This window comes from Engystomops pustulosus, chromosome 5 (assembly GCF_040894005.1).
Source record: "Engystomops pustulosus chromosome 5, aEngPut4.maternal, whole genome shotgun sequence".
NCBI lineage: Eukaryota > Metazoa > Chordata > Amphibia > Anura > Leptodactylidae > Engystomops > Engystomops pustulosus.
The window spans coordinates 176,172,369-176,190,371 of NC_092415.1; the positions used below are offsets into that span (position 1 = coordinate 176,172,369).

The window sequence follows — 18,003 nt, forward strand, 5'->3', positions numbered from 1 at the left end:
GGATGAAAAGAAGCCAGAGACTGCATGTTTTTCCCTCCAAATTCAGACAAAGGGGAATATCATAGCTGCCCTTAACTGGGACATAATTCATAATTATAGGTCCCAAGTTACACAGGACAGTTATGGGGTCTAGACACACTCCTGGTCCGAAAATCAGAACATTAGCTGCAATGGAAGGCAGTCAATAGCAGAACACCCCTGATATTAGGCTAAGACACCCCGAGTTTGGTATGGGGTTAATGGGAATAACATGCCCGTTTGGTTGGAAGCCATGGCACAATTGTGCCATCTCCCAATCAAAAGTTATGGGGTTCTGATAAAAACCCAGACCCAAAAAGTATCTCACTGATGGGAGGGGGATAGAAAAATCCCCCTCACAGTGACATCACAGCCAGGGGTGGGGGTCAAAAATCACCTAGGCTTAAATTAATGAAGCAGCCACATAGTAGTGTTCAGACTGAGGATTCTATCACAATAGAAGGCTGGATCGATGCTTATGCCCTGTCCTCGGGCCAAAGAATTTCTTCCTATTCCACTAGCAAGAATTTTTTGTTTCTACTTCCATAACTGTTTGTAAGTATTGTATGTGTATTGTTTTTAATCCTTTTTTCATTTTATCTGACAATTTAATTCTTTGAGTGTACTGCATTTTTATGTAAATTAAAACTTTTTAATAAGCCTCTGCTTGTAGCCTTAAAGAATCTGAGTCTCTAAAGGGAATCACGTTACCAGAGGTCATTATTAGCATAGTCCATGTAGTAAGCGATTGCATGTTCTGTGTGAGTTATAATTGTAATATAGTGTAAGTAGTGAGTGCATGTGCTGAGTTATCATCAGGGTGCATTGTCTGTGTGGTTGAGGTGCCTACGGCCTTCTTTGCATAAGTAACTCGTGGGTGGTGGCAGTGTGGATTCTGTGGAGTAAATTTAGCGTAAGGACGCCATTTTGTGGAAGTGGGCGGAGCTTAAGGGCTAAATTCTGGGACTCCATAGAGTAGTTATCCCAGTGTGTGAACTCCGGTGAGTCGGGTTCGTGACAACATCTAATGGAAGAAATGTTTATATATGGAAGATTTATCAAACTGATTGTGAATACCCAGGATGAGAATACCCCTTTAAGTAACATTTCCCAAAGGTTTGCTTTATGCTGACATGGTTTTTTTATACGTTCTCTCTTTTTTGTAGAATGTTATGAGGCTTTGAACGTTATATGCGATTTGTTTGTTTTTTTACATTTCATAAAAATACTTTTGATGGACCTGCTCAGCTTTCACGTCACTTTGAGAGGCCTAAATAATAGTAAAACCCCATAAATTAACCCATTTTAGAAACTACACCCCTAACCCTACGTAAAACAACTATTATGGAATTTGTTAACCCTTAAATAGTTTCACAGGGATTTAAAAAATTTAGATTAAATTTTAACATTTTTTGGCCAAATTAATGTATTTTTTTTTAAAAATACACATTGTCAGTGGATAAAATACCAAAACGCTCCACAAAGTTTGTTACCCAATTTCTCCCGGGTATAATAATACCCCATATGTGGTGGTAAACTGCAGTATGGGCACACCTCAGGACATTAAAGGGAAGGCGCGCCAAGAGCAGATTTACATTGTCACTTTTTAAAGGCTATGGAATCTTTTTTGGGGCATATGAAGGCTTATTTTCTGCAAGATTAGATGCACTTTAAAAATTCTTTATTTTAGTGGGTGTTTAGCTTATTGATGACAGGTTATTTACTCTCGAATGTGTGGAGAAAAAAAAAAAATCATCAGTTCTGGTTTTGGATTTTTTTTTTGGGCCATTCATTTTGCCAAACAAATAATATGTTGGGGGATATTTATCAGGACCTCTGCTCCACGTCAGTGCGCAATGTAAGCTAGCTAGCTTATTGCTAGCACTTGTGATCATTTTCCCCAATCCGCCACCTTCATGCAATTGGGGCATGAAGGGGGCGTGGCCAGCCGTGTGGAGGGGGCAGCCGACCGGGAATGGGAATATTCACATGTGTGGCAGAGCCTGGAGTAGAGATAAACGCTGCGTAGGACCCTGCCGAATACATCAAGAGGCCGGAGCCTCTTGATTTATCTGGCTGCCCAAGAGCAGCGGTGGGCCTATCATGTGCTGGCGTATGAAAAATACCCCACTTTATCTATATGCGATAGATAACTACAATTATAGTGATACCTCCAATTATGTAGTTTTTTGTGTACCGTACTTTTACAATTTTATTGAGGAGAAACTAATCAAGAGAAAATCTCATGACAGAGCAGATTCAGGGCTTATTTTTTTGCGTGATAAGTTGTTCTACTCAATGGTAGTAGTATTGTGGTGCACATAACTTTTTTGATGACTTTTTAGAACATTTTTGTGAAGGAATTTGAGGAAAAATAACATTTTTTTTTTTTTTACCGTCTTCACCAAGTAGGATTAATAATGTTTCCTATTTATTGTACAGTTTGTTATATGTTTTATTTTTTTATCATTTAAGAAAACTTCATTTTGAGTTTTAAAACTTTATTTAGTTTTTTTCAAAGGTTGGCTTGAACAAGAGCTCACCCGTGGACACCCACATCTTCTGGCACGGGCTCTGCTTGATAGCAGAGCATAATAGTACAACAAGGGTCTAGAAGTTACCTCGGCCTGTTATTGCATGTATATGGTTATATTGCACTTGCCCCGAGTATTTAAGGTAAACAGCTTCTCTTACCCATAGTCAAATTGCAGGTTCCCAGGTCCTGGGTGACTCCAGCCCCGACGCGGGTTTCGGCTCAAATGACCCTTCGTCTGGGGGTTACATGCAATAACATTATCTTATGTTTACAGTGGCACATATCTTTTTAAATTTGCCTGAGTCTTAGATAATATACAACGCATGGTTTTCCCTTTGTGTCTAAGTGGTGTTACTCCCTTGTCTGCGCACCACCATCTGTGTTTGTACATTTTTAACCAGTATCAATTATAATTATTCGTTATGTCTATCGTATGTTGAATTTAATAAAGTATTATTCTACCATATAAGAATTATGTGTTTTATGCCCTGGGCCCATTCCCTTCCTGTGTGGACAAAATAGGCTCATAATTACACCTGAGTGAAGTTGGCCCCCCCACCTTGTTCAAATCAAACAAAATTGGTGTCAAACGTTTGTGATACGTATGTGCTGGTTTGTGCAGCAAAAATTTTAATTTGTGCCACTATCGTTTTTAAGATATTAATGAAAGTTTCTAGAGGTCATCAGAGGTCAACCAGCCCCCCCCACATTGCCCAAACCAAACTGGTGCCGAACAATTTTGCTACATTTGTGCTGGTTTGTGCTGCTCAAATTTTTGTTTGTGCTGCTTTTGTTTTGAATATATGAACAAAAAATTAAAGGTCAAAAGTTCAAGAAGCCCCCCCACATTAACCGAATCAAACAAAACTGGTGTCAAATGTTAGTGCTACGTTTGTGCTGGTTTGTGCAGCAAAAATTTTCGTTTGTGCAGCTATCATTTTTAATATATTCATACTTTTTTCCAGAGGTCATCAGAGTTCATTTCTTCCAAAGTACAATGTGTTTGCTAGCTCCCCCTGGTGATCAAACCAGGGATGTGTCACTAGTTCCTAACCACCTTTAACCTATGTAAACACCTGAACATACCTTAAAAATGATAGCGGCACAAACAAAATTTTCTGCTGCACAAACGTTTGACAGCAGTTTTGTTTGATTCGGTTAATGTGGGGGGGCTGGATGAACTTTTGACCTTTAATTTTTTGTTCATTTATTCAAAACAAAAGCAGCACAAATTTGAGCAGCACAAACGTAGCAAATTGTTCGGCACCGGTTTGGTTTCGGCAATGCGGGGGGGCTGGTTGACCTCTGATGATATCAATATCTTAAAAACGATAGAGGCACAAACAAAAATTTTGGCTGCACAAACTAGCACAAATGTAGCACAAACGTTTGACACCAATTTTGCTTGATTTGAAGAAGGTGGGGGGGCCAACTTCACTCAGGTCATAATTACTATTCATAGCCCTAGGCTTTGGTGTTTTACACGATTCTAGAGGTTACCATGTTTTACTAACCAAGCTATATACTTGCGTTAATATGTAACCGGCTTTACCTCTATCCAGTGGTCAACTGTAGATATAGACTTTGTAGATCTATAATACCAGCAATATTCATAACTACCCATTCTGTGTTTTCCTTTTTTCAGAATCTGTCACAGAAATATAGTGAAAAGCTAAAATACAGCGTGGAAGATATTGCCAGCGCATTAGAAGAAATCCGCTGCTCTGCAATACAACGTGGTATTGGAAATGAAGCTTTTAAAGCAAAGGGTTTGGCGTCTTTACAAATATTCTTACCTCGCAAACTGAATAAAGTAAGAAAGTATTTCGCAAAATAACTTTTCCAATGATAAGTCATCAACATCTACAACCTGGGAAACCCATTTAAAGTGAACCCGTCACCAGGAATGTCATTTCTAGCTGGTGACAGGTTCCAATAGCCTTTTCTATGCTGATTTTAAAAATGTCTTTGTTAGCATTCTGAATACTGACACTACTTTATAAAACTTTATTTCAGATAACCTGGCTCAGTGTGTGGTGAGTCAGGGGTGGGAAATATGTATAAGCACACCTTTCTGTGTGTTGTTGGTAGCAGCAGGATTGTGAAAAATTCCTATTCCAAAATCGTTGTTGCACTCAGTCCTCTTATCTGCTCTGAGTAAGAGGTGTACAAGACTTATGGTCAAATATTACAGCAGAGGGAGGTGCTGGGGAGCAGTTTGAATGCAGGACACATCCCAAGTGCAGCTACAAGCCCAAAAAATGTAATCATTTTTCACAGTCTTGCTGCTACTAACAACATATGCAAAGCTACAGTTACACAGATCTCCAGGACCAATACCTCAGCACTGTATGGTCACAACTGTTGAAAGACTTCATTTAACATAACATTTTCTACATTGACCTAATCTAGATTTAGTTGGTTGGACATGAATAATCCTGTATATATGATTGTTACACTTTATGTATATTTTATATGCGGCAATAGGCTATGAGATCAGTTCTAGCTCTGCTGAGTAGAGTGGGTATGCTAACACTGAGGAGGCCGTGAGTAGTTGCTACTACTGTGCTACCCATCTTATGTGGTGCTAATATAATATCTCCCAAGGTTTTATATAGTGAATATCTACAAATCATACAAGATCATACCAGGGATTTAATAACCACAGCTTTGCTGACAGGTTCACCTTGAGCCAAGCCAAAATGTATAATAATAATAATCTTTATTTATATAGCGCCATCAAATTCCGTAGCACTTAGCAAATCATAGGGAACATATACAAATATAATATTACAACAAACAGTCATATGGAACAATAGGAGTGAGGGCCTTGCTCACAAGAGCTTACAGTCTATCAGGATGTGTATATAAGCAGGTCCCGGGTTATGTAAAAAGATCTGTTCTTTAGGTTTGTTCTTAAAGAAAATCCATCATGATAAACCAGGGACACTTACTCATAGATCCAGGCACTGTGACTGTGGTAATCTACTTGTATTTGTTATCCATGGCCTCCTTCCTTCTAAAATATACATGACGTTTATGCAGCAAATGTCCTTTCTGCACGGGGTGTGTGCAAATAGGATTTCTATAGCCGTATGGCAGTCCTATATTTTAGAAAGGTAACTCCCTGTCCCTGTGACACCAGTGGATTTTCAAAATTTTGTTCTGTCATAGGAACAAGGATAATCAATAAAGCTTCATTACAGACACCTTACAGCTGATCATTGCAGCCTGGGAGTAAAGTAACATTCAGAGATCTTCACCAGAGGTCACAGGGGGCAGAGGGGTCCGTCTGTAACTGTCTGATCTCGGAGAGGCAAATATGCAAATAAGATGCAGATCATCTCATTTTATATGATAAGCCAGATTGTATATTTATGTGCACATAGCTGAGAGTTATGACATATACAAGATCATCCCATTATTTTTATGTCTTTATTACCAGGACAATAACATTTCAAGTCACTGAATATATTATGTACTATACAGTGTAAGTGCCTTATAAATCTCATAGAAGGGAGGTTATATGTGCAATATTCTTACTGTATAGAGGTCGACATCTACAGAGAAATTACTTTGTATATGATTTATATTTTTGGGGGTTTTTTTTGTTTTTTTTCTATTATTATTATTTATATATTTACGTTTAATTATTATTAGTTATTAATTTCCCCTCTCACAAACAGGCAAAGAGGCGTTTGTTACTGGGGAATGTGATCTTGACATGAGGGAAAGGTTTTCTTTAATTTGAAAAATGTAAAAACATATTTGGTTACATAGATTTTCATATGGGCAACAACAATTGTCACAGAGACCAAAAAATTTTTTGGCTGGGATTACAATTATGAAATATACAGTTCCGATTTACATACAAATTCAACTTGAGCAAAAAACCTACAGAACCTATCCTGTACGTAACCTTTATCCTGGAGACTGCCAGTACTCACCTTTATCCAGCGCCGCACCATCCATCATGTCCGGTCTCTGTATACAGAGACTCAGAGATGACGCACAGCACAATATACGCTGCAGCCAGAGGCACAGCTGAGTCACTATATACAAACATAGATAGACGGTAGATGGAGAGAGGTGAGTATTGGTTCTTATTCTTCAGGGCTTTATTTTGTTCTATAAGTCCCCATCTGAGACGACCCCTTTAAAGTTTGTGTGGGGCACTTTATTAACCTTCCTGTTTTTAGAGTCATCTTTTATTTCAAAGAAATACCAAAATGAAATTGGTAGCTTTATGCATAGGAGCACCCGGTGCGTGGCCATACCTTTCTTTGTAGACTTTGTTTCAGAAGGGAATGTAAGTCATTGTGTAAAGGATCAGTACAGGACTGCACTAAAAGAAGAAAATTGTGTGCACCAGAAGGGACAACCTTGCAACCCTAATGCATTGAGAGGCTCAATAGCAAAATGATAACAACAATTCTAAAGAATAGATTTAATCATTTAGCTCATCAATAAAGTTAAGAATTAAAAGCCCCAAATCCACATTTTGCTTCTCTTGCATTTATTTTCATGAACACATCATTAAGTAGGGTTTCTGTTTAACAAATTTGTGTTGTATTTTTAAAGGGATCCAAAAACTTCTTGGAAACATCTCTAAATATCACAGGGAAGGAGTTGAAATGCCAGTGAGTACAGCGCTACCTGATTATTATGTGCATCAGTGATGTTACACACCGCACACACACATAACATGTCCAGTTATACCGACATGATCTGAAATGTTTTGAATCAGTGGAACAGATATTCATATGGAACAGAAGCCTTTATCACCTTTTTTTCTGGATTAATGGGAGATAAGAGTAGGTGACCCTTGTCCTCTAATCCCCACGGCCAGAAGGCCACAACTAGATGCAGTTTGCAAACACAGGGGCAGATTTACTTACCCGGTCCGGTCGCGATCCCGCGGTGCGTTGTTAAACGAGGATTCGGGTCTGCCGCGATTCACGAAGCTCATGCCCCCGAGTTCCTGAATCTGTCGCTTCTGCGCCGAGGGCCGCCGGAGTTCACCTACCTCTTCCCGGTGCTTGTAAGCGTGTGTCTTGCGACACAATTTGAATATTAAATCCTACTCGTTGTCCGAATCCGTCGGACATGCCACCCTAAGCCCCCCGATTTGTGTCGCGTGAAACCCGGCGCCAATGCGGCACAATCCGATCGGGTGCGTCAAAATCCCGGGGCAATTTGGTGCAAAACGGAAATCGTCGGGAAACCGACGGGCCCTTGGTAAATGAGTCCCAATATCTTCTTCATTCGAAATCCATGGTACTAGAGAAATAATGAGCACTGCATTCAACCAACTCCATTCAAACCATCACTAGCTCTGGGGGAACCAAGGAACAGGGTCCCATATACTGCTGGGGGTGGGTCTGACCACTAACGTCCCTAAATGCTTGCTGTCAAGAGATTTAAGCCCAAGAGATTGGGCTTAAAGGGGTGTTCCCATTTCAACAAATTAATGTCATTGCTTGTATACAATTTTCCAATATACTTTGTGTATCGATTCCTCGCGGTTTTCTAGATCTCTGCTTGCTGTCATTCTATAGAAAGCTTCTATGTTTCTTCCAGTGAACAGAAATCTGACCATGGTCAGAGGTGCACGGCTCGTAGTAACATAGAAAGTAATGTGTGTTATTGAGAGCCTCGCACCTGTGTAATCATGGTTAGATTTCTGTCAACAGGAAGTAACATAGAAGCTTTCTATGGATTGACAGCAAGCAGAGATCTTGAAAACCGCAAGGAATTGATACAGACAGTATATAGGTCTTATGGACCCAGTTTTGGTACTTTTGGCTGGTTTTGACTAGTTACAGTGCATAAATCCATATATATATATATATATATAATATAGGTGTGCCTGTTGAAGTTTTCAAAGTTTTGACTCATCCGTACTATTTTTTTTTTTTTTTTACCTTGATTTAGAATTGCCCAACAATATGGACTAGAAGAAAGTCACCTAAAGATATTTGTTAACAGGAAGCAGCTTGAGACTGGTAAGTTTGCATGACCTTCTTGTAACTATTCTGCTGTGTAGCCCTGGAGGGAAGGTTGTCTAAAAATAAGAGTAACACATGTAGCCATGAATCCTGCCAGGGGTTATATTAGCTTTTAAATGCTTTTAGCGTGACTCTTGGAGAAATGTCATATAAAGGGCCATCCTTGTAATACCTGGTACTGCATCAGCTTTCTGTTCTGCCTTGTAGAAGGGTTCCCTAAGTAAGAAACCCAACTTTGTGGCGCTAGTATGCCTTAGTAGTCCATGGCAGGGCTTGTCTTTATGGAAACCCTTTAAAGCATAATGGATGGGTGGACGGTGGAGCAGCTTAGTACAGAAATCCCTTCAAGGTGAAGCACAGCCCTAAGCACTAGCAGGACTCGCAGCCTTAGTAATGCAGGAAACCTTGGCTATAACTTATATTAAATACTGTAGCAGACTAAGCTTATTCTAACCTGTCATTGTATATATTAAACTATGTAAACACATATCCCCCATTATTTGAGCCTTAAGCAACAAACCATCTCTGGGGTCACATATAAACTACACATAAGGCCTTGTAGTTGGAGTGCCCTGTGTTAGGCTAGATTTTGAGCTTGTATGTGTTACATGGATGAAGGAATGATGCACTGCTATCTGTACTTTGACCACAAGATGGCAATTCTGCATTTGCTTTAAAAGATTAAGTAATGAATAGTGTCCCATAGAAGGAATTCTGTCATGTAACGCTGTACTTATCAACACAAAAACGGAACCCACCTGACCCCATGGTAAGAGCGGTAAGATATTGCTGTTTCTAGTATAGAGGGTGAACAGAAAGCACATGGATGGAGTTATAAATTCTGAGATTTTGACAAGTTGGTCACTTATAGGCCTTATAAAGGGTCAAACAGCTCATTTAATCCTATTTATAAGTAGGTTACATGACTATCACATCCATATGTTAATGACCGGGAGGCCAGAGTTACAACTGCTCAAAAGGCAGTTGTACTGGAATCTGTTTTTTGTATTAGCTGGAACGGCTGCATTTTTCAGTAAAACAGTTTTTTTATTTGGTATATAAATTGGCATGAAGTGCTCTGCAGAACACCTTTCGGAGCTGCCCGGATATAATTTATTCACTCTTCCGACCCTGTTCCTCCTGCCTGCAGTATCTTTGGAGAACTGGTGACATTACTGGCTCTTTGCAAATCTCACACATGCGCGTCACGACGGCCAACTAAGCTGCCTAAGTAGCAGTGAGCGCAAAATTTGCAGATGTGTAGGCCAGACATAGCAGGACCAGAGTAGTGAATAAGTTAAATGAATATTCTCACGAAGACATGATTCTTTAATATAATCATGATAACAAAATAACACATTCTTTAATTAATGGTTTTTAACATTAATATTGCATTTTACAGATCTAATCCCAACCTGTTTGTATCAATCCTGTTATTTACAATTTTGTTTGTCCCTGGATCCGAGCATAAATCTTCTGACTATGGTCGAATTGCTTCTCATGAATAGCTTTTCTTGTCTGCACACTGCAGTGCTCTCTGCCTCCTGCCCCTCCCCCCTGCATTACAAAACCAGCTCAGAAACTGCTGGCAAGCAGTATCGTGCAGATACTTACTCTACTAATTACAGGCAAGATAAGGTCTTTATAGCAAAGCTAACAGTTTTTTTTAATTAGGTGAGTGAGCAGAGCTGAGTGTGGCATTTGTTTTTTTAATCCATCTCATGGTTCTCATAATCTCTTTTCTATGTACTTGTAGAATGTTAAGAAGCTAAATGAAGGTGTAGATGAACCCTTTATCCTGATAATATAAGCACATTGTCAGCACATAATCTCATAGCACAGCAGCAACTCTGCATTTGCTTTTAAAGATTAAGTAATCAAAAGTGTCCCATAGAGGGAATTCTGTCATGTATTACTATACTTATTAGCAGAAAAGCGGTACCCACCGGACCCCATTGTAATAGCGGTAAGATACTGCTGTTTTTATTATACAGGGTAACCAGAAAGAATGTTAATCCCCTAGTGATTTTTACACAATAAAGATCACTTTTAACCTCTTATTTTACAGTTTTACTCAGTGTTTATTCCTGTTTTAACTCTTATCTCTCCCTATGCTGCTCAGTGTAAGATTCCAGAGTGTGGGCGGAAACTTTGTTAGCATACACTTCATGATCCGCACATCACTAGGGGATTAAAATTTGAAAACTGTCTTTAGTGGGCAAACCCCTTTAAATCCAGGCAGCATTGAGAGGTGCTCTGCAGAGAACCTCAGGTTAATTGGAATACCAAATAAAAGTATTTTAATTAAAAATGTGGCCATTCCACCTAATATAAAAAGCAGATTCCAGCACCACACGACAGGGGAGGTGAGTGATAATCTACTACCATCTGATGCTGAATCAGATGCTAGATGTTCTTTAAATACACAATCCTCTCTCTTTCCTGTAGCCATCGCTGCATGTATCCCATCATCTGTCTTTGTTTAGTTGCCTGACAGCTGTGTTCAAAATAAAATATTCATGTTTTTCAAATTGGAGGCTGATTTTCCCGGCACCCCGCTGTTTATTACACATTAGCCAGTTGTTGATGTCATTGTAATACTACAATGTGTTCCAGCTGGGCATCGTGGTATAAATCTCATACACACATTCTCATCTGAAACCTGTGACAAAAGGATTTTTCATGCCAAGTGTAGCCGCTATCTCATCCATGATAAGTTCTTGTAGAGGGGATTTATGTCCTACAGACTTAATAAAGGGGGTCTCATCTCATTTCCAAATGGATATCACGGATGGAGATTGTTCTCAGGACTTCTATGTTTGAGATTCTCACAGGCAGCGGTTCTGTATCACTGTCTATAGTACCTAGAAAAGTGCTTTTGGTGTCATATTAAATATAAGAATGTGATCATTCAGGTCACATCAGACTTGTGGTTCGGTGACTTACTGTAAGCCTGATGTGATGTGAAAGATGAGATTTTTATCTTTAATATGACTCCAAAAGCGCTTTTTTAGGTACTGTAGAACTTAAGATTGAGCCCTCTGTAGTGACACTAACCCTGCAGCCTCAAAACTTTTCTGATCTTGGGCAACTATGGCTCCTAGCTGCCCATTTTAAAATGACTTTAGAGGAGATTTTCTATAGGTAAATGGGTGAGATTTTGCCTAAAAGAGGGAATTCTAGAAAAAAACATTTTATTCCCCTACTCTGGGGGGATAGTAGATTATTGGGGTCAAATCTGCTGCCAGGTCCCCTTTAATTCTTGATCCACATAGCACCTGCTGCATATAGCACCATTTTATTTCTCCAGATAAGACTCTACAAGAACAAGGAGTTTGCCACAACGTCAAGGTTTTAGTCCTAGAGCTCAGTTACACCGAGGAAGAAGCAAGAAAGCGAGTGCACAACGAAGAGAAGGAGAGAGAAGAGGCGGCACAAAAGGATGAGAGTGTAAAGAAAAAAATGATGCGGACAAAAAAGGGCTTGGAGATCCTGGCTGACAGAGGTATATGGCTATCTTATATACAGGCTGTCCCCTACTTAAGAACACCCGACTTACAGATGACCCCTACTTAAAGACGGACCCCACTGCCCACTGTGACCTCTGGTGAAGCTCTCTGGATGTTACTATAGTCCCAGACTGCAATTATCAGCTCCAAAGTGTCTGTAATGAAGCGTTGTTGATAATCCAATTGTCACTGGAGCAAATTTTTTTTTTTTCATCTGGAGCTACAATCATAAAATATGCCGTTTCAACTTACATACAAATTCAACTTAAGAACAGACCCAAAGAACCTATCTAGTATGTAACCCGGGGACTACCTGTAGAGAGACAGATAATATAATATATACCATATAATGGTATAAATGCCATGATCCTTTTTAGGGCAATGCTGAAAATAACTAAACATCTGCAGGCTGCATCCCCAGTGATCTCTAGTACACAGTAGTGTAAGGTCACATAGCTTCACAACTAAACAATCCATCCCATGTTTCGGCAGTATGTGCATCAATACAGAAATGTTGTCATTATCCTGGCTTTTTGCACTTCCCTCTCCCACAATCTAAATAATAGCCAGTTGTCAACTTATGAATACATTTCCAATAGGGATAATGGAGGAACCGCACAATGCAGAGTTGTGAGATATATAGCTCATCATGTAATAACAAGTAGCCACTAAAACAGTCACAATACATACCAGGGTATATCATGAGTACTATAACACTACGCTAAGTCTGAGGGCTGATAAAAAGAAAATACATGTTACATAGGGCTTTATGAAATTCAAATGAGCTGCTGCATCCACTATAAAGCTTCTGATGCCTAAATACTGAGCATAGGTCATTAGTAGCCTGGAAAACCCCTTTCGTGTATCTGTAACCTTTTTCAGTATTCTGAATTTTTCAACCATGTTTTCCCCTTTCATTAAAGGGGAGGCTGCTGGGCATCACATTTCATTACTGGGGAAGGCTGCATGGGCATTTCATTAAAGAGGAGACTCCTGGGTATCTATTTACTGAGGAAGACTGCTGGGCATTTCATTACTGGTGGAGCCTGGTGGGCATTACGTTATTACTAGAGCCTGGTGGGCATTACATTACTGGTAGAGACTGATGGGCATTACATTACTGGGGGAGGCTGCTGGACATTACATTACTGGGAGAGGCTGCTGGGCATTACATTACTGGAGGAGGCTGCTGGGCATTACATTACTAGGGGAGGCTGCTGGACATAACAATACTGGGGAGAGGCTGCTGGACATAACATTACTGGGGGAGGCTGCTGGGCATTACATTGCTGGGGGAGGCTGCTGGGCATTACATTACTAGGGGAGGCTGCTGGACATAACAATACTGGGGAGAGGCTGCTGGACATAACATTACTGGGGGAGGCTGCTGGGCATTACATTGCTGGGGAGAGGCTGCTGGGCACTACATTGCTGGGGAAAGGCTGCTGGGCATTACATTGCTGGGGGAGGCTGCTGGACATTACATTACTGGGGGAGGCTGCTGGGCATTACATTGCTGGGGAAAGGCTGCTGGGCATTACATTGCTGGGGAAAGGCTGCTGGGCATTACATTGCTGGGGAAAGGCTGCTGGGCACTACATTGCTGGGGAAAGGCTGCTGGGCATTACATTACTGGGGAGAGGCTGCTGGACATAACATTACTGGGGGAGGCTGCTGGGCATTACATTGCTGGGGAGAGGCTGCTGGGCATTACATTGCTGGGGAGAGGCTGCTGGGCACTACATTGCTGGGGAAAGGCTGCTGGGCATTACATTACTGGGGAGGCTGCTGGGTATTACATTACTGGGGAGGCTGCTGGGTATTACATTACTGGGGGAAACTGCTGGGCATCACATTACTGGGGGAGGCTGCTGGACATTACATTACTGGGGGAGGCTGCTGGACATCACATTACTGGGGGGAGGCAGGTGAGCATTACATCACTAAGGTGGGGGGCTGTTGGGCATCTGATTACTAAGGGAAGGGGGGCTGCTGGGCATCTCATTAATGGGAAAGGCTGTGACCAATGCATTTCCCACCCTAGACTTCCTCGAGTCAATACGTTTTCCCAGTTGTTTGTGGTAAATTAGGCTCTTACTTGAATATATACGTGTATGTAGTTTATTTTTTATGTTAGCTGCCACTATCTGCCTGTTGTGTTTATAAAATCTTAGTTAAACTATTGGGTTACTGATTTAAAATTTCCTTGCCTGTCAAGATCCACTCTCATTGTGAGGTATATGTGGAGCATTCTTTGCCAAGCGGCAAACCTCTGTTTAAAGGGGTTGTACCAACTATTTAAGTTATCCCATATCCACAGGATGGGAGATGACATGCCGATCAGGGAGAACCCCCAGCAATCCAGAGAACAGGGGTCAGGTTCTCACTAATGGGTGCAGCGGCAGGTCGAACTTGTGTCCTGCTGCTCCATTCAATTATATAGGATTGTTGGAAATTTCCAAGCTCAGCGGTTTACTTTCTCACGCACTCCCATAAACTCTGCCATACAATTGAATGGGGTGGCAGGACGTATGCTTGTCCTGCCGCTCCACCCCATAGTGAAATAAGGATCTCCATTCTGCAGATTTTTAACCCTCACCGATGAGCTTATTTCTTGCTATTCTGTGAATAGGGCATAACTTAAACCATTGGTACAGGCCCTATAAAGAGGACATTTCAGCACCACATCCAACTCCTTACATCCATTAATAGCTGCCGCTGCACTGATTCCTACAAAGTTGAAAATCTTTCTATTGCCCCTGCTGTTCCAGAGTTTTCATTTATATCCCCAATGTGCTACCGGTAGTATGGGTTGTGCCAGTTTCTCTGCACCAGTCCAGGACAAGAACACTGATTGCTGGTGAATGGTGGAGGCAAGAGAATTGATTCACCTTGTATTATGGTCAATGTTCATTTCAATTTCTTTAAACATCATGCAGTTGGTTGGGGTGTATGGAGAGGCTTCAGGACCTAAGTCCTCTCCATACAGGAAGGGTATCTGCCATATTATACAGAAGACACCTGCCACTAACAGCAGCGATAAATGCTGACACCAAACGCGACAAATTATGTGCTGGAGCACCATATTGCCGCCTTTCACGCATTTCTGTTATCAATGGAGCGTTGGGAGACCCCTGTAAATGTAAGGTGATTGTCTCATCAGTGGATTCAGCCAATGTGTAAGGCAGGTAGATTGCCACAGTACAATTGACAGCCACAGTATCTCCACATGCATGGGGCAACACATCTTACCGTCTACAGTAGCAAACTGCAGAATAGTGGACTCTGCACAGGACTATAATATGCGCTTCAAGCAAGTGTGAGATAGATGATAACTCATAAAATGTCTTTCAACAGGAGAAAGTGCTGATCCAGACACCATGCCGTACCTGGAAATTGCAAATCAAACAGGACGCTCTATCAACATGCCTAAAGCTGCGAAAAAGGTAAACCTGTAACATAGCAATGGATGGAACGGTGGAATCAAATAAAAACAAATTGTGTAATATTCCTGTGGATGGGAAATGTCATACATATGTGTGTTGAAAATTCTAAATTCCCACTAATGAACTATGGAGTAGTAGTAAGTATTGAACTTTGGATGAATCCTACAACCCTACATTATAAGACAGATCTGTAATCCAGGAGGATGCTTATCTTTGGTTTCTATGGAGTCGTTTGGGATTGTCAGGACTGAGAGAGTCCTATAACGTTTTATGGGGCACATTTACTTACCCGTGGAGTTCACCGAAAGTGCATTGTCCGATGGTCATGCACCTGTGCCGCGATTCACTGAGATCGTGCACCCGATATCCTGCATGTGTCGCTTCCCCGCTCAGGTCTGACAAAGTTCCCCATGTGAGTGCAATGGCGTGCGACAGAATTTGAAAGTGAAATCCTGCGCTCAGTCCGAATCAGATGGATCGTCCGACGGCACGCCCCCACCGATTTGTGTTGCATGGAAGCTAGCACAGCTGCAACAAAAATAATATGATCGCTTGTGCCAAAATCCCAGCGCACACACCTGTTAAATACCTGTCCAAGTCGTGCAATCAACGAAAAAGACAAACAGTCCGACAAAAGTGAACAATGCAACGACTTAGTAAATGACCCCCAATTGTAGAACATATGTATACCCTTCCCTTATTTACCACATTTTATACGTCCGGTGCAATATCTGATCATCTATGCACCACTATTGTAGTACTTTGATACAATGAAGTTCCTGGCAGACTTCCCTCATTGGAAAGAGTGAGCAGATATTACTCACAGTGTGTCAGATCTGGCAGACGTCTTGGTTGATGGTTATACATCCCACCATAAGGTTCCCATTTCTGCAGTTTTTGCCCTTTTCTTTTTCTGCTTCAGTTTGCACAATTTTCATATCATTTGTATCAAAGTGAACATTTCTGACCACCTTATTGCACAACGTCTGCTCCCCAGGCTCTCATGCTGGCTATGGGATATCATGAAAGGGGACGAGCATTCCTGAAGAGAACAGAGTATGCCTTAGCGTTGCCTTTCCTGCTGGACGCAGACAAACACTTCTGGTAAGAGCTGATTCATTCTTATCTGTTTACAATGTTACACACTCTCTGGTTCTTTTCTCAGTAAGATTTTAAGTCCCCCTGAGTTGGAGGCAGGCTGCCGCGTAGTGATAAACAGCAGCTCTGACGGTGAAAATCCAATAAAGGGTTTGGATGGGGTCTATTGTCTCATATTTATCATATATGCCTCCCTGTGGTCCCACCTACCCTGCAAAAACCATGTGAAATGCCAATTTACATAGAAAGGGAATCTGTCAGCAGTTGTGACCACTGAAATCTAGGTATAGGCTTGTTGATCTGTGTGTGTTAGTAGCAGCAGGACTGTGAAAAGTTAAAGGAAATCTAACACCAACATCAAGGATTGTACACCAAGCACACTGACATACTGAGCCAAGGGGCTCTAGGCTCTATAGCTGTCACTGGAGCTCGAAGCCCCCCAGGCTCATTTGTATTATTTTTAAAGCCTTTTTCGTAAAAACAAGGGAATAATGAACTAAAAGAAGAGCAGCTCCTGCCAGGGGGGGTGGCACATCCGCATGTAAGTGTGCTTGGTTTACATTACTTAATCCTGGTGGTAGATTTAATTTGACATTTTCTTTCAATTCTCTTTTTATTGATTCTATTTTCAAGGAGTTACATATAATGGTTGGCAACCGACATATAAATGAGTTGCCAAAAAATGGACAGAGGTTGAAACATGTGAGATACTTCACAAGACAAATGTCAACAGGTGCTGGACTTGTCAAAAGGTGCATTAAGATCACAGGCAATTCTGGAATATTGACACAAGAGATGTACGAAATAATACAACATACTACAGTACATCTACAACAATTACAGTACAACAATGTAATGCAATACAACAGCAAAGTTTATACAAGACATTGGGCACCCTAATAACGAAAAAGGTCTATTGTGAGACAAAGGGTGGATTAAACTTGGGGGCAGTATCAGCTTATTGAGCCATTTTTGGAATTTCGACCCACTGCTCCACCTATTGGTGAGAACAGGATCTCCAGATTGCTGTGGGTCCGTTCTCATGATCAATGGGGGTCCCAGCAATCAGGCCTTCACCAATCAGGTTGTTATACCCTGTGCTGTGGATAATTTATATATGGTCATTGGTTCCTGAATGTCCAGGTCAATTTTTGGCATTCATCTATGCACTTCTTTAAATGACGATATCTCTGGAAAGGCTTAACATATGATAACAAATTTTACTTTGTTCTTTGATATACTATTTTTAATAATTACATATTTAAAATTTGCCAATAATTGACTACAAATGTAGTCAATTACAAGAACTGGCTTTTCTGGCTCCAGCCAGTCACCCCATTCCATACCACTTTTAACCTGATTGTATGAGGTTAAAGGGGAAGTGGGGA

At 40.9% G+C, this 18,003-nt stretch overlaps 1 protein-coding gene across 2 annotated transcripts in view; it reads left to right on the forward strand.

Annotated features, from left to right (window-relative positions):
- NUB1 (negative regulator of ubiquitin like proteins 1) overlaps positions 1–18,003 on the forward strand; it is a 70,358-nt gene that overhangs the window by 24,980 nt on the left and 27,375 nt on the right. For both annotated transcript variants that reach the window (XM_072153885.1, XM_072153886.1), the window contains 6 exons: positions 4,200–4,367; positions 7,136–7,194; positions 8,489–8,559; positions 11,873–12,067; positions 15,429–15,517; positions 16,515–16,621. In XM_072153885.1, coding sequence (XP_072009986.1) covers positions 4,200–4,367; positions 7,136–7,194; positions 8,489–8,559; positions 11,873–12,067; positions 15,429–15,517; positions 16,515–16,621 — 689 coding nt within the window. The remainder of the gene's footprint in view (positions 1–4,199; positions 4,368–7,135; positions 7,195–8,488; positions 8,560–11,872; positions 12,068–15,428; positions 15,518–16,514; positions 16,622–18,003) is intronic.